The sequence below is a fragment of the Pelodiscus sinensis genome, chromosome 4, assembly GCF_049634645.1.
Source record: "Pelodiscus sinensis isolate JC-2024 chromosome 4, ASM4963464v1, whole genome shotgun sequence".
In the NCBI taxonomy this organism is placed as follows: Eukaryota; Metazoa; Chordata; order Testudines; family Trionychidae; genus Pelodiscus; species Pelodiscus sinensis.
The window spans coordinates 38557981-38582521 of NC_134714.1; the positions used below are offsets into that span (position 1 = coordinate 38557981).

The 24541-nt window shown below is 42.9% G+C and overlaps 1 protein-coding gene across 1 annotated transcript in view; it reads left to right on the forward strand.

Moving 5' to 3' along the window:
* Positions 1 to 24541, forward strand: part of SEL1L (SEL1L adaptor subunit of SYVN1 ubiquitin ligase) — a 74835-nt gene that overhangs the window by 17270 nt on the left and 33024 nt on the right. Inside the window, exons 4-12 of the mRNA XM_075926760.1 lie at positions 1261 to 1428; positions 3519 to 3624; positions 8951 to 9113; positions 14854 to 14907; positions 14987 to 15046; positions 16048 to 16129; positions 16847 to 17001; positions 19165 to 19221; positions 24091 to 24159. Of these exons, the coding sequence (XP_075782875.1) occupies positions 1261 to 1428; positions 3519 to 3624; positions 8951 to 9113; positions 14854 to 14907; positions 14987 to 15046; positions 16048 to 16129; positions 16847 to 17001; positions 19165 to 19221; positions 24091 to 24159 (914 nt within the window). The remainder of the gene's footprint in view (positions 1 to 1260; positions 1429 to 3518; positions 3625 to 8950; positions 9114 to 14853; positions 14908 to 14986; positions 15047 to 16047; positions 16130 to 16846; positions 17002 to 19164; positions 19222 to 24090; positions 24160 to 24541) is intronic.

The window sequence follows — 24541 nt, forward strand, 5'->3', positions numbered from 1 at the left end:
AGACTGCCGCTGCGTTCTTTCAAAATTAAATCGAAGAACGCAGCGGGTTTTTTTGACCGTGGTAAACCTCATTTTACAAGGAAGAGCGCCTTTTTTCGAAAGTGCTCTTTTGAAAAAAGACATTCTTGAATGCAAACAGGGCTTTTTTGAAAGAGAGCATCCAGACTGCCTTGGTGTTCTCTTTTGAAAAAGTGGCTCGCTTTTTTGAAAGAAGTGGTTGCAGTCTAGGCACTCTCTTTCGAAAGAAGCTTGTAGTCTAGACATGGCCTTAGTGTGTATCATTGGGCAAGCAACTAACTTGCTCGCACATCATTGTCTTCCCAAAAATGAAATAATTGGAACTCTCAGGCATAGCAGTGTTCCTAATTATTCTGGAAGATGACTTGTATGTAAACAACTTTATTTTTTCCAGTTATTGTTTACATTTCCCCTATAACGTATCTTTAAAATATTATTGAAACAACCAAGCATTCAAAAATTATAGTTGAGCTCAATTTTAAAAAACTCCACAAAATTTAAAGGCTTTTTTAAAAATAGATTTCTAATTTTTTAGCTTTTAGGGGGTCATGTTTTCAAGCTTTTCTGTGTAATTCTGAGAACTGAAAGCTTACTCTTTAACTTGACTTTAAACCAACCTATCTCTTATTCACATGACTCTAGAAATTGGAGCTTAATGAAAATACCAAATTATGAGACTCACGATTAAATTGTGCCAGTTGGCAGTGCTTATAAAATTAGAAGCTTTTATGAAAACTATTGAAATGGCATCCATATTTTAAAAAATCTATAAAAATTGAGTGAGATTTAGATCTAAATGTTTCCTGTGAATTTAGAGTATCAAACTGACATTTTGTACAAATTAGTAGATGAGAATCAACACATCAAATTGCCTGTAAACAAATGTGAATCTAACTAGTCTTTATAGAGTGTAGTACAGGAGTAAGTTATATATGGGCGCTGGAGACTAACTTAGATTTTCTGATTCCAGCTTTGATATGTTAAGACTTTTAATAATCTAAAACTGCTTGTTGTAAAGTAAGGATAACCTGAAAATGTGAGACGTATTTGACAAATGTCCCTTTTAATTCATTTCTCTGTAGTGTTGCATAAATAATGAAACTGAGGATTAATGAGTTTGTTTAAATAAAACTCAGAAACCTGGCGTGCTGGGAACAGTCCCCTGTGGTGGTGAACAGTTTGTTTGCTACATACGTACGAGAAAAATCATGGAAGAGATCTCATTCCTGGGTTTCTTTTCAGTTTTGACAGCTATTGGAGGCACTGCAGACAATGAGCCCTGCCACTTCCCCTTCCTGTTCCTGGAGAAGGAGTATGTAGAATGTACAGCTGATGGAAGGGAAGATGGCAGGCTTTGGTGTGCAACAACCTATGATTACAAGAGAGATCAAAAGTGGGGCTTTTGTGAAAGTAAGTAGCCAGATACATTTCTGTTTTCTTTCATTGAAGAATATTTACTGAGATTAATGGTCTCCTTATCACTTGTGGGTAAGTGTTTCCATAAACATAAAGTTCGCACAGTAGGAGTAACGGGAAAAGGAGAGCCACCTTAGTGGTTTAGATTCCTGTTCTTTCAACATCATGTGGTACGCCCATTTCCTCAGCTCATGTAATCTGAAAGTGACCTTAATAGACACAGTTTGAAAGTTACATGGAGAATTCACTGCATGCATCCCCTTGATGTCAGTGGCTTGCTTCACAAATATGACCCTTTGTCTTTTGCAGAAAGGAGGCCAAACGTGTCTCTGAGCAGCGGTTCTCAACTGTTAGTCCGTGGATTGGTGCTGATCCATGAACTGCTTATTTCTGGGGCACAGTATCTGCCAGAGCTGAAGCCGGTTATTGGCAACAGCTCATCTCCAACAGCGGTGGTGGCTTTTTTTTTTTTTTTTTTTTTTTTTTTTTTTTTTTTTTTGCTCTGGGACTGAGGCAGTGGCAGGAGGAGGCAGAGCAGGAGGCACCTCCCTCCCCCTACCATTCTCAATAATGGTGGTCCAGCCGGGGCTCCATGCTCTCCACACACCAAGATGTGCTTGGTGAGGGAGGGGGCACAAAGGAGAAGGAAGCATGTGCACTGCCAATAGCTGCTCCCTCTTCCCACTCAGTAGTAATGGTCACGTTCCCTAGGGGAGCAGCCTTGCTTCCACTTAGGAAGGAACAATCAGTTCCATACATACAAGATGGGAAGCGACTGTCTAGGAAGGAACATGGCGGAAAGAGATCTAGGGGTCATAGTGGACCACAAGTTGAATATGAGTCAACAGTGTGATGCTGTTGCAAAAAAAGCAAATATGATTCTAGGTTGTATCAACAGGTGTGTTGTAAGCAAAACTCGTGAAGTCATTCTGCCGCTCTACTCTGCGCTCGTTAGGCCTCAGCTGGAGTACTGTGTCCAGTTCTGGGCGCCACATTTCAAGAAAGATGTGGAGAAATTGGAAAGGGTACAGAGAAGAGCGACAAGAATGATTAAAGGTTTAGAGAACATGACCTATGAAGCCAGGCTTCATGAACTAGGCTTGTTTAGTTTGGAAAAAAGAAGATTAAGGGGGGACATGATAGCGGTTTTCAAATATCTAAAAAGGTGTCACAAGGAGGAAGGAGAAAATTTGTTCCTCTTGGTTTCTGAGGACAGGACAAGGAGTAATGGGCTTAAAGTGCAGCAGGGGAGGTTTAGATTGGACATTAGGAAAAAATTCTTAACTGTCAGGGTGGTCAAATATTGGAATAAATTGCCAAAGGAGGTGGTGGAATCTCCCTCTCTGGAGATATTTAAGAACAGGTTGGATAGACATCTGTCAGGGATGGTGTAGACGGAGCTTGGTCTTGCCTTGAGGGCGGGGGGCTGGACTCGATGACCTCTTGAGGTCCCTTCCAGTCCTATTATTCTATGATTCTATGAGTGCGGTAGAGGCAAAGGGGTGTTGGGTGATGGCGTGTGGTGTCATGGGGCAAGAGGATGTTGGCTTGGGCTTTAGGGGTCAGAGGTTAAATGGTCAAAGGGCATGGGGCATAGTGGTGTGGGTCAAAGGGTGTTAGGCACTGGGAAGAAAGGGACTGGGTTGGGCCTTCGTCGACAGGTAACATTTTGTTTACATATTCATTATTTGCATAATAAATATGCAAATAAAACTATGCCAGTCCACCAAAAGTTTGTGAATGGGTTTATTGGTCTGTGGTATAAAAAAGGCTGGGAACCACTGTCTCTGAGAATGTTTTATCTCTTTCATCCCCACCTTCCAAAAGGATGATTTTGAGGAGCCTGGTGATAGCAAAAAATAAATGAAAGAATAGGCACAAAAATGGTTGCTATAAAAAAACCCTACAGCCCGTTGAGACAGTTTTCTCCCTCACTGCCTGCACAGCCTCTGTATCGTGGCCAGCATTAACAAGATCATGTGGCCAAAGAAGAATCTGCCATGAAGAGATGCAGAAACAGACAGTTTTTAAGACAACAACCTCTTCCATTTGATTTAAACCACTTTTCTCTTTTCTTTTTTTAGCTGAAGAGCAGTCTAATAAAAGAAGACAGATGCAAGAAGCAGAGGATGTTTACCAGACTGGGATGAAAATCCTTAATGAGAGCAGTAAAAAGACACAGAAGAAAGAGTAAGTCCATGCTTGAACATTAACATAGGTCATTCTTGGGAGAAACAGTTGACTTGTTTTGGTATGATGGCTTGTAACCAGAACACAGCTTAATGAGATGGTGGGTTTTAGACTTAAATAATACTAGAAGTTATATGGGCTATATAAAATTAAATCAGTTATGTAGTATGGAAAATAAATGGTAATTGAAGAATTTTCACAGTAGCGGAAACTCATGACTGCTTTCTTTGAGTATATCCATAAAAAGTAGCCAGACCTTTTCTTGCATAGCAAGTGTGCAGATGAATTTGTTCATTGTGCTGCTAAGCAATGCAATTCTCTACTTAAGCACAACCATTGATTTTTTTTTTTCCCCCTTTAGCAATGTAACAAGAGCAAGGCAGGAATCTTTTTCCCACAAATGTTCAAGATTTTAAAAATATACATCCTATAGCTGGCCAAACAACCTTTTGCAATCTTTCACAAAAAATGAGACCCACCTCCCAACAACCCAAATAGCCAATATTCTGGTGATTAATGTGCTCACATGAGATGAGAGACCCAGGTCTCAGTTCATGCTCTGTCTGATGAGTGCTTAGCCTCAATGAAACAACAGACAAGTGGTTAATATGGTTCCATTAAAAGTTTTCTGACAAGCTAGCTTTTTTTAGTTAAAAACAAAATGTCAAAAATGTCTTGACCCTCTCTATACCTAACCTATACTGAGAGAAGGAATTGTAGACTTTTTTGTTGTCGTTGTAACATGGTACCTACTTTAGCTGCAGAAAGGAATATCTTCAAACAGCCTTGGCAGGATAAAACTGCCAGGATATGAATTCTAAAAAACTCATATCTGGCTTTATTGACATTTGAGATATCCAGTGCCTATTTGACACCCTTTACTCTCCTCAAATCTTTTTCTTTCTCACTTCTTTAAAGATTAGTTTAAGAAGATTCAGTAGGACCTTCTCTCCTGTTGCTTAGTTACCATGCAAGCACTATATATAATTGCAAAATATTGATTATGTTCTCTGCTCTAGTTAGTTAACTCATTTACTACAATTTAATTTTTATAACATAAATGGATAAATGCAGAAGAGGAAACCAGGAAGAGCAAGGATGAGATGTAACTCTTGTTCTGCTCAGTCTGGTTTCTTTGTGCTCCATCAGTCTAATAAGTCCAGTTGGCTTTTCAGTTCTATTCATGACCATTTCTCCTTCAGCAGCAATATCATGTAGTTCTGATTAACTGTAAATATTCTAAATTATGTGTGTTACAGTAGCATCTAGAGACAACATTTTGAGATCAGAGCCTCTTCTTCTAAAGCCTTCTAAAAGACACAGTAAGAGACACAGACCCTTCCTCATAAGTTTAGTATGGGCAAGACAGACATTCCTACTTTACACAGGGGAACTGAGGCACAAGAAGCTAAGGTAGTCTACACAGCAGCGTTATTTTGGAATAATTGATATTTCAAAATAACATAGTGTGTGTCAAAACAGAGAACCATTTCAAAATAATGTCAAGATGGCAGACTTCTTACCCCTACTCCTGTAACTCTCTTTTCACGAGGAGTAAGGGAAGTCGAAGGAAGTTGGTCCTTCATTCAACTTCCTTCTGTGTAGACAGCACCAAAAGCTGAATTAAGCTATTTTGACTTCAGCTATGCAATTGACGTAGCTGAAGTTTGTGTGTTTGTTTGTTTAAAACACTTTTACCCAGCCTCTCTATTTAAAATATTCGAGGTGGCTTAGAAAATTTTTTAAAACATAATAAATAAATGTACATAAAGTAAAATACAAGACTTCCAAAGTGGGGAGAACATAAAATCTGCTAAAACACCTCAAGAGGAGGGACACAGAGACCTAAACACCAATAAAAGCACAGGTAAAAGTGTGGCCTTGGCCGGGCACTGAAACAATGCCAGCGCTGGTGCCAGGCAAATGTCCCAGGGGAGAGAATTCCATAGCCTGGGGGCAAAGGCTGAGACAGCCCTCTTCCACGTAGATGTCAACCTTATCTCCATAAGTGAAGGAACACGGAGCAGAGCCTCCCCAGCAGATCTCAATCCCAGGGCAGGTTCGTATAGGAGGAGACAGTCCTTCAGATACCCTGGTCCCAACCCATTTAGGAATTTGTGTCAAAACCAAGACCTTGAATTGTGCTCGGAAACATACCAGAAGTGAACGCAGCTACTGGAGCACCAGCATATGTGTTCCATATAACAAGTACTAGTTAAAACTCAAGCAGCCGCATTCTCAACCAGTTGAAGCTTCCAAAGGCTCTTCAAAGGCAGCCCCACATAGAGCACATTACAATAATCCAATTGGGATGTGACAAGAGCATGAATCACTGTAGCCAAGTTAGTATCTTAATTTGACTTTTGCCCTGCTGTGTAGATGTGCCCTTCATGATTTATCAAGGTCATACAGGAAATCATTGAAAAAGCTAGGAATTGGACTCTGAAAATCTGGTTCCAGCCTAATATCTTAGTTGCAAGATCATCCTACCTTTTTTGTGCTTTAAATATTCCAGGAATTAGTAACTGCGGTCTTTTAGTTTCAAGTCATAGAATCATAGAATAATAGGACTGGAAGGGACCTCAAGAGGTCATCGAGTCCAGCCCCCCGCCCTCAAGGCAGGACCAAGCTCCACCTACACCATCCCTGACAGATGTCTATCTAACCTGTTCTTAAATATCTCCAGAGAGGGAGATTCCACCACCTCCTTTGGCACTGTATTCACCTTTCCAAAGATATGAAATATAAAACTACAGGAGAGTTGTGAGAGAAATCATCATGAAGCATAAAAACTTGTTTGCAGAAGAAAAAGGAAAAAGTCCAAAGAATAGTAGGGTAAATGGAAAGCAAACAAATAGGGGAAAAAAGGAGGAAGTGAGACAATTTCATTTAAAACCCTTGAGGATAGTTTAAACCAGGGGTAGGCAAAAGGGCCTCCACAAGCCAGATCCGGCCCACCAAGCATGTTGATCTGGCCCACAGAGGTCTGCCTGGTGGTGAAGGGAATCAGGGTGGAGGGAAGCACACAAAGTCTCTTCCTGCCATGCCCCTGCCCTGTAAGGAGCACATGGTGTTTAGAAGCACGACATGTTCCTTGCAGGATGGGGGCAGGACAGGAGGAGACTTTGTGCGCGCTCCTTGTCCCCAAGCCCTGATTGGCCTGGGAGTGATGGGGGAGCATGCAATGTTTCCTCCCACCCTGCAAGGGGCTCAGCACTCAGTCAACCACCAGCTACTGCTCAGCTGGCAGGTGACTAAGTGCAGTGCTCCTTTGCAGGGTGGGGGCAGACTTTGCCTGCTCCTCCCACCCCCAGGTCCTGATTGACCTGGGAGGGGGCACAGGAGAGCTGGCGGTTCTCTCTTGGGGAAGTAGGAGCAAAGACTTTACACGCTTCCCCATTCAAGGACCAGTCAGGGTCTGTGGGGCGGGGGGATGCAGGGAAGTGTCCCTTCCATCTGAGGCCATGCTCCTTCCAGGGCAGCCCTGGCCACTTCAAAAATTTCTGAGGTGGCCCCCGGTCAAAAATTATTGCCCATCCCTGGCTTTAACAGATGAAAGTACAGGCAGTCCCCGACTTACGTGGCTCCGACTTATGTCGGATCCGCACTTACGAACGGGGCTTTCTCGCCCCGGAGGTCGAGGTAGCGGATTGCTACCTGCGAGCTCCGGGGCGAGAGAGCCCCATTCGTAAGCTGCTCTGGTGCCCCATGTCTGCTGGAGACCGTCTCCAGCAGACCAGGGGCACCGGGCGGGTTCCCGCGCTTCTGAGGCTTTGCCAGAGCAAAGCCTCAGAAGCGCGGGGAACCGCCGCTGCTGCCGCTTCAGTCCCAGCGCCTGTGGTCTGCTGGGGACTGAAGCCGCAGCCGCGGGGGGGTCCCGCGCCTCTGAGACTTTGCCAGAGCAAAGCCTCAGAGGCGCGGCACCCCGCTGCCACTGCGGCTCTGCTCCCCGTGTCCCTGGTCTGCTGGGAGGGGGGGAGGGCACTGCTAGTGTGCCCCCCCCCCCAGCAGACCAGGCTTTTGTTTTGGACCCTGGAGCAGAGCAGCTGGGGCGCTGCCGATTGGTCCTGCAGCGCCACTCTGGGCACTACTGGACCAACCCGGCAGCACCCCAGCTGCTCTGCCCCAGGTCCTGAGTCAGCCGCTGCTGGTCAGTTTCAGCAGTGGCTGAATCAGGACGCCTGGGGCAGAGCAGCTGGGGTGCTGCTGGGTTGGTCCAGTAGCGCCGAGGAGCGGTGCTACTGGAGCAACCCAGCTGCTCTGCCCCAGGCGTCCCCAAGTCAGCCGCTGCTGAAACTGACCAGCGCTGACTACAGGAAGCCCGAGGCAGAGTTGCTCTGCCCCAGGCTTCCTGGAATCAGCGCTGATCAGTTTCAGCAGCAGCTGACTTGGGGAAGCTTGGGGTTCTTAAGTTGAATCTGTATGTAAGTCAGAACTGGCGGTCAGTTTCAGCAGCGGCTGAATCTGGACGCCAGTTCCGACTTACATACAGATTCAACTTAAGAACAAACCTACAGTCCCTATCTTGTACGTAACCTGGGGACTGCCTGTACACAAAACAATTTTTGTTATACATTAAGCTGTTTAAATGGTATGCTTTCAGGTCACAGTGAAGAGACAATTGATATTTCAACCATGGATGTTGTAAAATCAGCAAAACTAATTTAGCTAAAAGGCCTTTCATCAAAATCTTCTCATGGTTAATCTGGCCACTTCTTTACAACAGCAGCAACCAATACCGTACTCATCTCAACCCAGTATTTGTATGGAAGCTATTGGTACTTTTAGTTTTAATTAATGTAACACATAGTTGAACTAAGTCTAATTCTGTGGCGTCCAACACACATGTGGCTATTTGGCCCGTTGAGTGTGGCTATTTGGCTTGAACAATGTGGATACTTGGCCGGTTGAGTGTGGTTAGTTCGCTATAGCTGTAGCCACTACAGTGGCTATTGCTTCAGGACTTGTTGGACACCATGGCTCTAACTGATGCTCTCTTCCTTCTCCTATGAAACCACTAAAAAGCAGTGGTGATACACTAAAAAGCTCTGGTGAAACTCTTAAAAAGGCTTGTGAATGATATTAAATTATATATATTATATTAGCAATGTATGTGGAGAATTGTGGTGATTTAATTATGAAGTTTTGAATGTTACACCATGTTCAAAAAGGAAAATGCCCACAAATTAAATAGTGATGGATACATAATGTCAATTAGGACAGAGTGAAGAGAGTGAAAATTTTCTCTTATGTCTTTTAGCTTTCCTGATCATCTTCTTTGGCTTGTTTAAAGGTGACTAAATCTTTAATTACATTCTTTTTTAAGAGCATATCAGTATCTTCTGAAAGCAGCTGACATGAACCATACTAAGGCAATGGAGAAGGTGTCTTATGCTCTGTTGTTTGGGGATTATCTGAAGCAAAACATCCAGTCTGCTAAAGAGCTGTTTGAGAAACTGACTGAGGAAGGATCTCCTAAAGGGCAAACGGTATGTATGCTCTAAAATAGTAGTCCCCAAACTATGAGAAATGACTTCCTAGAGGAATACAGAGGTGTGATTAGGAAGTGTGCGGGGGGAATGAAGCAGAGCCCAGGCCACCCGGCCCCACTCTCCCCGTACCCCACCCGTGGCTCCACTCTTGGCTGCAGCTCCTGGCATGAGCATATTACAGTAGTGATGATAAAGTTTGGGGGTCACAGCTCTATAGAGAGCTGTGTTAACCATTGGTTTTATTAGCTTCAGCAATGGCCAAGGACTGGATTGGCCATGAAGACTGATCTCCCTTCTCACTTCTAGAATGGGATGAGAAACGTTGATGGAAGAAGCTGGCCCTACTTTTCCTTGGGCTACATCTATTCTGTGCATAAATAGGACTTATGTCTCTTGGGCTGCAATCCATAACCTTTTTTGCTCCATAATAGATCAATCAATCTAATATCTAGAACTGATCTTTTGACTCTAAGACATTTAGAAGAAAATAGATTTTTTTTTCTGTGTGTAAGTATCAAGGTCTGGTCTTCTCATCAATTTAATTATGTGCTTGGGTGTAGAGCAGAAAGATGTAGGTTAGTAGAATGTGAAGATTTGAGTCTACACATTTCTTTTAAACTTCCGAGACAATAACCAGGTGCTATTTGTTTGGCTATGGAATTTACATAAAGATAACTCCTGATCGTTATGTCTCTTTCAAGGATAAAGTCCATTGGGAATTTAACAACTGTTGGATTAAACATAATTGCTGTTTTAGTCACAAACATATATGTTTTAAACATTCTAGCATTTTGGACTTTTGATTTTAAAGGCTGTAGGTATCAACACAGAGTTTTTGTTAAATATTTGCTAGGGATGTTAAAATGTTTAATTTTGTAAATGTGTTTAACCACTGTAAATTTCAGTGGTTACACATTTACACGCAGAAGAGCAGGTAGAAGCCAGCTTTTAAGCAGCTCCCTGCAAGCACCTGATCTCGCCACCCCCTTCCCTCCCCTGCTGTCTCTGTGGGAGGTGCGGTGGGGGGAACCTGCATACAGCTGACTCCCCACACATACTGGCTCTGCCTGTCTCTCCTCTCCCCCCTCCCCCCCGCTGCTGTTGTACTTAAAAGAAGTACTCGGGATCTTTTTCAGAGGGATAAGGCAACACGCCACATTTATTGAACACACATAGAATAATCAATACTTATCATATGTATATGATATATAATGTCACTCATGCACTCACACACACAAGCACACTCCATCTTGCTGTTGTTACCAACTAGTTGCTCCCCTTAACTTCACTGGCCAGGTGAGTACGATGGGGGAGGAGTGGAGCCGGGCTTCTGCCGATCCGGATCGATGCTCCGATGGTGACAAGACGAAACCCGGGGTCCTCTGCAAGACACCTCACTTTTATAGCAGCATCCCTCTTATGCAAATCTATCCCAGATTCAAAATCTGGGTCTGTGTCCATTGGTCCTTTGTGCTGCTTCTCTCTGGGTATTGTCCCAATGCTGTTCAGAGAGGATGTTTTCCAAAGAAGGTGCTTGCTTCTAATCCCCAAGGCGGTCAATATGTCTGCTCTTCTTTCTTGAGTCCACTTGACAAATTTTATTGTTTGTACTTGGGTCTGGCTTCTACCCCCTCTTCAACTGTTGTAGCTGTCTGGAGGTGCTTGGCTTCCACGTCTTACTCATTCACACCTCATTCATTCAACAGGGCAATTGATTACAGAGGTGGGGGAAGATCTTATTGTACTCCTAGCAAAAAGTCATTTTTACCACTTTATATACTCAGTTTTCTACAAGTTTTCTATATAGGGTTCTAATACAAAGTTACAAGGTTATATGGTTTCAGGTTCTAATACAAAGTTACAAGGTTATATGGTCTAATACAAAGATACAAGGTTAGATGGAGAGGCACAATGCCAAGTCATATGAATTAATATACTTAATACATAGATTTATCTACATTGTTTCTGTATCAGATGTGGCGGGGAGGGGCAGGTGGCTCCGCAAGAGCTGGTACTCATGAGGAGCCAGTTTAAAAGCCTTCTCCATGTGCACTGGCTCCTGTCTGCCCTCCCACCACGCCACCCTCTTCTGCCTATGTGAGAGGCTGCAGCTCAGCAGTGGTTCCACAGTAGCTGGCACCCACAGGGAGCCAGCTTAAAAACCAATTTTCCCGGACATACTAGCTCTTGCCTGCCTCCTCCCCTGCTACCTCTGAACGGGGGACTGTGTGTCATTTAAGATTAACCAGTGAGCTCAGGCTCGTCAGTTGATTGTGTATATGGCTACACTTTCACGTCCCTAATATTTGCATATACAGTTTCTACAAGGTACAGATAACTGTTTCTAAAGAAAGCCTCGTCCTGCTCTCCCTTCATTTTTCTTGTTTCCTGTATGCACTTCTCTATTTCCTCACACACACCTGATTGTCATTGAAGCACTCAATAGGAGGTTGAACAATATTTTTTGTAGTTTTTGCTAAAATGTCTATCATAATAAATATACAAATGTCCAAAAATGGAATGGAACTCAGCTGTTCCTATAAATATAACCATATACATATATTAACTATAATAAGTGGGATTTCTTTAATTATAAAAGTGCGTATCCTAGTCTAAAGGCATTATACAGGCTAAAGATATAATCAATAATATATTATTTCAAAGAACTCATGCCACATTAAAAGAAATTTTCTTAACCCATTCCATACCTTATTCAGCTCCTCCTTCTGGGAAAAGAATATTCGAGCATGCTGTGAAGTTCATTCTCTTAATATCCATGTTCTGTCATGTTCTGTCCAATGGAGTGATTCAAAGGCTTATTAGCACTGCTGAGGTTTGTTTGTGACTTGTCTAAAGGGTACAACTGATTGTTTTTAATTAGTGCTGTGTCAAGACCTGGCACAAACACAACAGGTTTTTCAGAGTCAGTTGTCAGGCTCACTGAATTTGGTATCAATGTGATTTGCAAAAGCGACGAGGAGTCCTGTGGCACCTTATAGACTAACTGAAGTGTAGGAGCATAAGCTTTCGTGGGCAAAGACCCACTTCGTCAGATGCATGTGACGAAGTGGGTCTTTGCCCACAAAAGCTTCTGCTCCTACACTTCAAAGACCCACTTCGTCACATGCATCTGACGAAGTGGGTCTTTGCCCACGAAAGCTTATGCTCCTACACTTCAGTTAGTCTATAAGGTGCCACAGGACTCCTCGTCGCTTTTGCAGATTCAGACTAACACGGCTACCCCTCTGATACTTGACACCATGCAATGTGATTTGCAGCTCTGTGAAAATCTTGAGCAAATCTCAAGCAATCTTTCCGTGTCTATTATGATGCAGGGCTACAGTGTACTAGAAATACCAGCAGGAACACTTTGTACAAGAAGCCCTTGCTATTTGCAGTTATGTTGTTCACCATTTCATATATTCATGGTGCTCTGTCACGCCAGCCCATGCACATGATGCAGTATGCTGACACTTTTCCAATGCGTTCTATAGTTTAAAAAAAAAAAGTACTGTACAGTCACTGAATTGCAGTAATATCAACACACACCTTATATTATGGCACCAAAAAGAAAAGTGAGTGATACCAATGGTGGTCAAGGGCTAAAAACAGAGAAAAGGTAATGACTTTAAGCTTGAAAGTGGAATTATTGGATTAGCTTGCGAATGATGCAGTGCACTCTTGGTAGCTAGAATGTACGGCATTAAAGAATCTACCGTGCGTTATAATAAGAAAACAGAGAAAAACAGTGTTGCTGCAAGTGTACCACTTATGTGAAGGTTTCATGTGTGTGCCTGATTCCATAATGGAGAAAATGAAAAAGGCAATAAGCATTTGAATAGAATACATGGCACAGAAACAAGCACTTGTGAATGGTCCTGTAATTTGAGAAAAGGCTTTGAAGCAAAATGCAGGACAATGTAGCACTTTAAAGACTAACAAGATGGTTTATTAGATGATGAGCTTTCGTGGGCCAGACCCACTTCCTCAGATCAAAAAAGGTTTTTTGATCTGAGGAAGTGGGTCTGGCCCACGAAAGCTCATCATCTAATAAACCATCTTCTTAGTCTTTAAAGTGCTACATTGTCCTGCATTTTGCTTCAACTACCCCAGACTAACACGGCTACATTTCTATCAGAAAAGGCTTTGAGTTTGTGGAAGCATTTTGTGCATCAGGTGGTGACAGGGGTAAATATGACAGTGCAGTTTCATTGATCTCAAGCAAAGGGTAGTTTGAGAATTTTAAAAAGAGCCACAGTTTACATAGTATGAAATTAATGGGGGAATCGGCATCAGCAGACCATAGATCAGTGCAGGATTATTCCCCACAGCTTTTTAAAATTATTCAGTAAAAGGGTTATATGCCCCAACAAGTTTTCAACACAGACAAAATTGCCTTGTTTTAGAAAAGGATGCCTGCAAAAACATCTTTCCAAGGAGGAAAGGACAGCTTTGGGCTTCCAGGTAGCAAAGAACATGCTAACCCTTGTCTTCTGTGTTAATGCTGTGGGAGACTGCATGATGAACCCTGTGGTGCTGTACCGCACATTAAACCTCAAGGCAGTAAAGGTAAAGAATAAGCACAGCCAGCTGGCTTTTTGGAGGTCAAATAAGGGTCTGGGTCATGGTTGATTTATTTTTAGACTGATATTCCACAACTGTTTCGTCCATGAAGTAGAAAATACCTAGGATTCAAAGGGCTTTCCTTAAAGTGCTACTCATCTTGGACAATGCACCAGGGTACCCACAAACCAGTCTGCAGTTTGCCCTTTCTAACATTGGAAGTGGTTTTCCTGCCACCCTATACAACTTCTCTCATCCAGCCTCTTGACCAGAGTGTGATTTTATTTATTTATTTATTTATTTATTTATTTATTTTACCTCCAGAATGGCGAGGGCTTCCTGTATCTTTTTTTCTTTACTAAATACTAACTACAACAAATAATTCTTAAGGGAGAGAGCTAATGGATAAGTCCTTTGTTCACCTAGCAGAATTATATTGCAGCACAAGTTGAATCTCTCTCGTCCAGCACTCTCTGATCTGTCAACATCCATGGTCCAGCATGATTTTAGTTAGCCAGATGTCCACTTATCTGGGTGTGACTGTTTCCTGTAGTACCATAAAGTTTGTTTCCCGCCAGCAGTCCTGGCTCTCAGTGTTCTGTTCTATTATTTAGCTCTAATTTACCCCTAAATGTCTTCTACGAGCCCAGTAAACAGTGGAAGTGTTGGTAATGTTGCTAGTGCTGGTAATATTGATCTCCCATGATTCAGCAAATTCTCTGTTTCGGCACTGGTCGAGTCCTGAGGGTGCCGAATTAGAGAGGTTAAACTTGTACCATCACTATCATACAGTAAGCCTATTTGATCTCTTTAGATGAATCTACACTAGAGGTTAAGAGGAACTACATATTAGTCTTCATTCCAGGGCATAAATGTTTGATTATGGTTACAAATGTCTATGGATTAGTATTTATAATACTTGTTGGCTATCAATTAACTGTAATTAAAAACTGTACTATAAATAAATTTTCTGAAATCCTCTCTCCAGAAGTTCAGGCAGTGAAGTCCGGATCTAAGGTTGATGCATATTCACTGCTTCTTCATAGCAATATCAGTTTCTGAAATGTGGCCAGTCCCATTTACTGTTGTTTTAAACATTTCCCCTTTTGTTCATAATTTACAAAACTGATCCTAAAACTTCCAAATATTTATTGACTTATATTTTTAATTTTAGGCTCTTGGATTTCTCTATGCATCTGGTCTCGGTGTCAATTCCAGTCAAGCTAAGGTAACTCTGTAAAATCTTTACTTGTGCATTTATTTCTCTTCAGATGCAAATGGTTAACTATCTTCTGTTCTTATTTTAGGCTCTGGTTTATTACACTTTTGGAGCTCTTGGAGGAAATCTGATAGCGCATATGATTTTAGTAAGTGAGATTTCATAGCTAATTCACAGAATGAAAGTTAATAGAAATGATCCATTTTCAGTTAGTTTTATATTTTAGGATATGTCTTCACTACAGGACAAGGTCAAAGTAAGATATGCAATTTCAGCTACATTAATTGCATAACTGAAGTAGAGGTACCTTAACATGACTTTTGGTTCTGTCCATGCTGCAGGAAGTTGAAGGGAGAACATTTCACCTTCAACTTTTCTTACTCCTTGTGGAAACAGGACTACTGGCATTAACCAGAGTGCCCCTCTCAGTTCGAATTAGCTATCTTACCTAGACTTGCTAATTCGAACTTTGGAAGATCAACTGTGGCAGCTTCAATCTTCTTTGTAGTATAGATACACCCTTAATTATTAAAATCATGAATGATCCTGAAAGTGTAGATGTTCATGATTTAATGTTTAAAAACTGTATCTGGTGTTTCTTATTGACTACTCATGTCAGTACTACTTATTACAGAAACCTTCCATGGAATGTGGAAACCAACACTTAAGACTCAAGTCTCCATTCACAACTATTCTGAATGTATTTATCTGTATGGATTTCAATGAACTTACTCCAGGCTTAACTGGGATAAATGAAAGGAGAGTCAGGCCCTTAAAAACGAAACGCTCCTAAACAAGACCTTGTTTTCCCCAACAGAAAGTATAAAACGCAGATGTAGAATATGGTATACAAGATGCAATGCTTTTAAATAGAATGTGTTAACTTGTTGCTCCTGAAGCATCGAAAGTTGTTTAGTTGTTTGATTTAAACATAAATCTCATTGGTTACTCTTGCATTCATTCGTGTTAGAAATAAGAGGTTCATGTCCAGAAATCCTTCTGACCTAGCATTTAACAGTATGTCTAATTTCAAGCACTTCTGCTGCTGTAAAAAGTTGATGAAAGTAGCACAAGTGCATCAGTGAATAAATGGCTATATAATAATGGATGTTTCTTGGTTTTTTTTTTTTTTTTTTTTAATCTTTGCAGGGTTACCGATACTGGGGTGGGATAGGAGTCCTTCAGAGTTGTGAATCTGCTCTCACTCACTATCGGCTTGTGGCTAATCATGGTAATTTTTTTTCTTATTTACAAAGGAGCAAGTCTAGAATTACCTACAATAGTTGTCTGGGCACACTTGAAAATATTTAGAATTTTATATTCTTATATTTCCATTTGTTGAACACGCTGGTAGATTAACCTTCTCCTTCATGAACTCATCTAGTTCTTTTTTGAACTCTGTTACAACATTGACCTTCACAACATCACCAATTAATGATACATTCTTCCATGTATATCCTTTAATGTTGAACTTTTAATTCCAGAGAATGCCAGTGTACTTTACAAATTGACATTCCTAGGCAAGATTTATAGAAAAACGTAATAGATTTTTCTTATATTTATTTCAAAAGCATACTTTGAATTCTGGAAATTCAGAGTTAATGCTGGTTGTGGAATCTGAACTCTAATTCTACACTGTCTTGCACTGTGCATCCACGTAAAGCAGAGTCTCAACCAAATTGTCTACACTCCTTTATCACCTTCTTATATTACACAAAATCATAGCATAATTAGTTTGTTCTTGAGAACTACTTATGCTAATATACAGCCTTATGTGCCCAGTGCATAGAATTTGATGGATGTTTGATTTCAGTAAAATCAGTCTTTTTGGTGGTGGTGTGCCAATAATGTAGCTCTCCATTGAAAATTGTCTTCAAATGGCTTGCTTTATATGTCATTGTAGATTAAGTTCATATTGCTTTTCTTGTTCTTCTCGTATTCTTGTCAGTGGCTAGCGATATATCTCTGACAGGAGGCACAGTGGTGCAGAGAATTCGCCTGGCAGATGAAGTGGAAAATCCAGGAATGGCCAGTGGGATGCTTGAGGAAGATTTGATTCAGTATTATCAATTTCTAGCAGAGAAAGGAGATGTACAAGCACAGGTACAATCATTGTGACATGATAGTGGGACTCTTCCAGAAGCTGTTGGAGCAGTGGCAGTTATGCAAATAATGTGAAGCTCTCAAGACTTGATTCTTCTTCCTCCCAAACTAACATGACTACTAGAATGGATCAGAAATTTTTTGCTGAAACTTCTTTTGATGGAAAATTGCTTTCTAATTATATGATGATTTTTGTTTTGTTCAAATTTTAAGATTTTTGTTAAGATACAAAACACTCTTGGTTGTCAAACTTAAAAATTCCATCAATAAAAATGAGCATTATTTTTCTGTTTTGGGGTAGGTGCATGTGCTAGGAAATACAATTTCTCCTTTTGATCAACATGCTAATGATTGATTTCCTCACAACCTGAGGAAGAGAGAGCTTTGCAACACCCTAACTCCTCAGGCCAGTTTAGGAGCAGAATTGGCTGTCCTGGAGGGAGCATTGGTCATAAGGACTTATCACTGTGCAGGGCCTTCAGGAGGAGTAAAGGACTGCTGAAAGCCTTTGAGAGACCAGTATTTCCATACTTTGATATCTTACGAGTACAGGCAGTCCCCGGGTTACGTACAAGATAGGGACTGTAGGTTTGTTCTTAAGTTGAATCTGTATGTAAGTCGGAACTGGCATCCAGATTCAGCTGCTGCTGAAACTGACCAGCGACTGACTACAGGAAGCCCGAGGCAAAGTTGCTCTGCCCCGGGCTTCCTGGAATCAGCCACTGATCAGTTTCAACAGGCTGAATCTGGATGCCAGTTCCGACTTACATACAGATTCAACTTAAGAACCCCAGGCGTCCCCAAGTCAGATGCTGCTGAAACTGATCAGTGGCTGATTCCAGGAAGCCCGGGGCAGAGCAACTGTGCCTCGTGCTTCCTGTAGTCAGCGCTGGTCAGTTTCAACCGCTGGCTGACTTGGGGATGCCTGGGGCAGAGCAGCTTGGGTGTTGCTGGATTGCTCCAGTAGCTCCACTCCTCGGCGCTACTGGACCAACCCAGCAGCACCCAAGCTACTCTGCCCCAGGCGTCCTGATTCAGCCGCTGCTGAAACTGACCAGCAGTGGCTGAATCAGGACGCCTGGGGCAGAGCAGCTGGGGTGCTGCTGGGTTGGTCCAGTAGCGCCCAGAGCGGCGCTACGGGACCAACCGGCAGCGCCCCTGCTGTACCACAGGCGACCGGAGCAAAGCCGCAGAGCACGGGGGCAGCGGGACAGCCCAGACGCACCGCGGCTGTCCTGCTGCCGGCGTGCTCCGCGGCTTTGCTCCGCTTTGCTCCCCGTCTCCCTGGTCTGCTGGAGGAATAAATATGGCACAACTCTGGAATGGTCTTTGGACCAACCACATATTGACCATATATGGCAGTGATGATACGATTAAGTAGAAGTCAGTGGTCTTTGATGGAGTTCAAAAGTTGTTATAAAGAAATGTACAGTAATAGTCATTTAAAGAAAGTTTTTGCCAGCAATAATCTTGAAATGCTATCTGAGATGTTGCAGTTAACTCTTGTTGTAAATATATGGCAATAATCAATTCCTTATTGCTTTGTTATTGATGGCAAATAATTTAAAAATCAATTGCATGTAAAACTAATTGTTTTCAGTCAACTTACCAGTGGACAAGTGTACATATTTCAACTGTTTTTGACTCCTTTTAGCATGCTCAACTTGCCTTGATTTTTCATGTTTGAAGCACACTGATAGAGCCAGGTGGAGGAAGCTTTGCCTGCCACTGCCCACATTGTATCTATTCTCTGAGTAGAGGGTTTTGCTGTCTGCATAGTGTAAACATGATTCCCTTTCACTATATTTAATCCACATTAATAGAATGAAACAAAAGAACTGAGAGAGATGCCTGATCATAGCAAACAGAATGGAGAAGGTATCATTTTAAAAACTAGAATGAACATCCTTGAATCTTTTATATCATAACAAGAATAATAAACCTGGGAATCAACTCATTTGCTTTAGTCACCCTTGTGCCTCAATTATTGTGGCTAATGAAGCAGAATAATTTTGTTTTCAAGCTCATTTCCTTTTATTTTTATCTCTGATAAATAATTTGGTATGCTGTTTGCTGTGAATGTGATTAATTTATTCAATTTGTAATTGCATGCTTCTATATATGGGGTTACCCTATTCTTTAGGTCTTTGTTTCATTTTTCAGGTTGGTCTTGGACAGTTACATTTACATGGTGGAAGAGGAGTGGAGCAAAATCACCAGGTACCCATTTTACATCATTGCTGGCATTTATGCCATAGTGATCAATACAGTGATTTACAAGAGATTGAATTGTCAAAGCGTCCAGAAAAACTAAAACTGTTGTCTAAATGCTGGCTTGATACAGCAGTTGTGACTGGCTTTCTTAGCTAGCTATAGGCACTAGTTTGATTTGTAGGAGCAGATTCTCTCTCTGCCTCCCATTAGTTGACACTGAAGATGAAGTCAAAACACATGGCACCAGATTCCTGTACTTAACAGACTTCGTTGCATATCTCAATGGCTGAGTTTCTGCATGCATGAGAGGCTTTTCATGGTGTGCAGAGGCATGCATTTGAAATGAGAATCTGGCCCATGTTTACAAGAACTGTTGCCATACAATCAATATACTCTTTCATGGCTAAATTAGCAGCAAATGGATGTGTGGTTTTCAGTATTGCAGGTGTTCACAATTCCCAGCTCAGTGCTGGGTTGGCTTATGCAATAGGAAAAAATTGACTTGCTGCAAAGACAGAATTTGTTAAAAGCTTCTGTGGTAGGAAGTGAAGAGCTCATATAAACCACAGATGTGAGGGGAGTATGTCATGAATATTATTATTCCAGATTAATTCCTAGGAAGAGAGTGAATGAACTTTTCAGTTGTCTTTAAATCAACTTAAAACAAAAACATCTTTTGTTTCAGCATTATATCTAGAGTTTAGTATGATGTTTGATACAATCTTGCATGACTTTCTAGAGAAATACAAGCTAAATGTGAGCTACTATAAGGGGAGTGCATAACTGGTTGGATAACCATTATCAGTGGTTCACAGGCATACTAGAAGGGCATGATGAGCTCCAAAGGCATCAGTTCTGTTCAATATATTCAACAATGATTTAGATAATGGCATAAAGAGTACACATCTGAAGTTTGCAGATGATAAGCTGGTAGTTGTTGCCAAGCTTTGGAGGATAGGATTATAATTCAGAATGGTTTAGACCAGTGGTCCCCAACCATTTGAGGCTGCCGGGCGCCAGGGGACGTGGCCGTTCGCCTGCCGGGCGCCAGAGGGCGGGGACACTTGTGCACCTGGGGGCGGGGCTCCCCCCATAGCTGCACGCCCGGGGGTGGCGCCCCCCCCCTCTAAGCGCCGCGCGCCCGGGGGTGGCGCCCCCCCCCTCTAAGCGCCGCGCGCCCGGGGCCGGCGCTGCCCCTCCCTCTCCAAGCGCCGCACACCTGGCATCGCCTCTCCCCCCCCAAATGCCCCACACCTGGCACCGCCTCTCCCCCCCCAAATGCCGCACGCCTGGCACCGCCTCTCCCCCCCCAAATGCCGCACGCCTGGCGCCGCCTCTCCCCCCCCAAATGCCGCGCGTGCGCGCCCAGCATGCCCCCCCCGCCTTCAAGTGCCGCACGCCCGGGGCTGGTGCCGCACGGCCAGAGTGCAGGCGGCTAATTTGCGGCACTCCCAGGGCCAGCACTCACCATGCGCCCAGAGCCGGCTCAGGCACCATTCATGCGCCACGTGCCCAGGGCCAGGCCAGCCCCGAGCACTTGGCGGGCTTACACAAATGCCCCTGCGGGTGCCATGGCACCCGCAGGCACCGTGTTGGGGACCACTGGTTTAAACAAACTGGAGAAATGGTCTGAGGGTAATAGGATGAAATTAAATAAAGAGAAATGCATAGTACTCCATCTAGGAAGGAACAGTCAATTGCACACATTCAAAATGGGAAATGTCTGTCTAGAAAAAGGAGTATTGTGGAAAGGAATCTAGGGGTCATAGTGGATTACAAGTTAAGTATGAGTCAACCGTGTAACACAGTTGCAAAAAAGAGTAAACTTAATTCTGGGATATATTAACAGGAGTGTTGTAAACAACACACAAGAAGTTACTCTTCTGCTCTACTACGCACTGATTGGGCCTCCCTGGAGTATTGTGTCCTGTTCTGGAAGCCACATGTCAGGAAAGAGCTGGATAAAGTCCAGAGAAGAGCAACAAAAATGATGAAAGGTCTAGAAAACATGACTTACTAGGGAAGACTGAAAACATTGGGTTTGCTTAGTCTGGAAATGAGAAGACTGAAATGGTACATCATAAAGTTTTCAAGTACCTAAAAAGATGTTAGTCAGGGGAAAGAATAGTTATTCTCCTTAACCTCTGATCATTCTACAAGAAGCAATGGGCTTAAAGCAGCATTGGAGATTTAGGTTGATATTGGGGAAAACTTCTCAACTGTCAAGGTGGTTAACTACTGGAATAAATTGCCTAGAGGTTGTGGTTGGAGATTTTTGAGAGCAGGTTAGACAAACCTGTCTAACCTGGTATAAAATGGTGCTTGGTCCTTCCATGTGTACTGGGGACTTGATCCTCTCAGGGTTCCTTCCAGTCTTCTGATTCTATGATCCTTTTTCATCCATGTGTATTATGCAGGCTGGACATATCCACAGACTCTGCACCAAAGATGGAGGCAATCTGAAATCCTTAACGAATTTTTTGACTGCTTAGTGATAAAGTGTTCCCACTCACCTCTCAAGTATCAATCACGCACTCAAAATCAGGGATGCCTCTTAGAGCCAGTAACTAATTCTGATGAAACTGAACTTTAAAATTAACCAACTTAAATTATCTTTCCCAGTTGACATCAAGCAGTCCTGAACATTCAGCTCAGAATAGCACAAAATTGAATTAAATATCTACCGGACTGGAAAACATTCTGTACACATGTCCCTGCAATTAAGTTTATTGGGAGGAGTTAGACTTCACTAGTAGGGCTCATCTGTATAGACTGCTCACAACTGGAAAAATGTAGTATTACCTTCATGAATTCTGAGGGTATGCCAGGTGCAGAGTGGCTGCTGGTTTGAATATGCAAATTATCATAGAATACTAGAACTTGAAGGGACCTCGAGAGGTCATCAAGTCAAGTCCCCTGCCTTCACAGCAGGACCCAGGTCCATCTAGACCAGGGCTAATGGCCCGCAGCTAGGGCCAGACGGATTTTTCTCCTTCCTCCTTGTGACATCCTTTTTGATACCTGAAAATTGCTTTAATGTCTCCTCTCAGTCTTCTCCTTTCCAAACTAAACAAGCTCAATTCTTTCAGTCTTCCTTCATAAATCATGTTCTCTGGACCTTTAATCATTCTTGTTGCTCTTCTGGGGACCTTTTCCAATTTCTCCACATCTTTCTAGAAATGTGGTGCTCAGAACTGGACACAATACTCCAATTGAGGCCTGATCAGAGTAGAGCGGAAGAATGACTTCTCATGTCTTGCTCACAACACTCCTGTTAATGCGTCCCAGAGTCGTGTTTGCTTTTTTTGTAACGGTGTCACATTGTTGACTCATATTTAGCTTGTGGTCCATTATGACCCCTAGATCCTTTTCTACAGTACTGCATCCTAGACAATCACTTCCCATTCTGTATGTGTGAAACTGATTGTTCTTTCCTAAGTGGAGTATTTTGCATTTGTCTGTATTAAACTTCATCCTAATTACCTCAAACCATTTCTCCAGTTTGTCCAGATCCTTTTGAATTATGACCCTATCCTCCAAAGTAGTTGCAACTCCTCCCAGCTTGGTATCATCTGCAAACTTAATAAGTATATTCTCTAGGCCAATATCTAAATCATTGATGAAGATATTGAACAAAACTGGTCCCAAAACATACCCCTGTGGAACTCCACTTGTTATGCCCTTCCAGCAGGATTGTGAACTGTTGAGAATGTTTAGTGCAAATTGGAGAGTTATGTGGGGAAACCTCCTACTATGTACATTTAATCATTCAGAGGACTTGGGCAAACTGTCTAATTAAATGCCATTCTCATAACATACAGAATATAGCTCCTGTATCCCAGTAGTAACACTTACCTTTGTGTTAGAATCTTGGTCATAATTTTGGCTGTTCTGTGTTTAAATAGTTAGCCATTCTGGAGCTCGATGAAGGCCAAGCAAGTTTTATGCATGGGAGGTGTCATCAGACACTGTGCTTGGCCTTTTCCATGGCAGTGGGAGGGAAACGCACCCTCTGTGAGAAAAAAAGGAAATGGATTATGGAAAGAGTTGTAACTTCAGAGTGGATTTTTCTTATGCAAGTGCCTAAAGAAGTCCTCTTCTGAGACAGGTTGATATGAAGCTCCTTTGAAATTGAAATGAATTGCATTATTTCTGACTCCATTTCCTAAGTCAAGGCATAGCAAGGGATGTTCATCTTCCTCTGGGAACCTTTACTGCAGTGGTCCCCAACGTTTTGGGGCTGCCGGGCGCCTGGGGGCAGGGCCGCTCACGTGCTGCGCATATGAGGACTGGGCCGCTCACAGGCCACGTGACTGGGGGCGGGGCCAAGCATGCGCCGTACGCCTGAGGTCGGCACCGGCATGTGCCACGATCCCGGGCACGGGCTGCCCAGGTTCCGCGCGGCGCCCCCGGGGCTGGGGCCGGGGCCAGGGCCGGCAAGGGCACGCGCGGCGCCCCTGGGGGCGGGGCCAAGGCCGGCACCAGGGCCGGCAAGGGCATGTGTGGGGGCCAGGACCAGGGCACGCACGGCACACCTGGGGGTGGGGGTCAGGGGTCAGGGTCGGCACCGGCACGTGCGCCGGGGCCGGGCATGGGGCCGGGGCCGGGCATGGGGCCGGGGCTGGCATCTGCCGCATGCCCGGGGGCGGGGCCAGCCCAGATTGCTCTGCGGGTGCACATAAAGGGCCCAGCGGACGCCATGGCACCCGCGGGCACCGGGTTGGGGACCACGGCTTTACTGTATGTCACAAGCAATATTTGATAACATACCTGTTACCAATGGAGAGTAATATAGAATCTATAAACACTATTTGTTTATGGAGAGGAAATGCTTTTATTGACTAAAATACTTTTCAACTCTTTTTTTTCTCACAGAGAGCATTTGAATACTTCAACCAAGCAGCTAATGCTGGTAACTCGCATGCCATGGCTTTTCTAGGAAAGGTAAGATATAAATATTTTCCAGAGGATGCAGATGTGGACATCTGTTTCCTTGGTGTAGGGGGGGGGCACTACTGTGTTCTCTGCTGTTTGAAAACCAGGATGATTATTTAGTTGCTTAATTAAAGACTTAAACTTCTCAATCAGGAATTCATTTTAAAACAAAATAGGCCACGAGAGTGAGGTAATGTCTTACTGGATCAACTTCTGTTTATTAAAGAGAGACACTTTTGAGCTACACAAAGCTCTTCTTCAGTGCTTTAGAGGAAAATGCAAGAAACTCCCTAAGCAGACACAGTAATGACAGAGTTCTAGCCCTGGCTTATGAATTCCTAAGACTGAAGCATATTAGGTCTATATGTATATGGTATACACTACTGCTAAT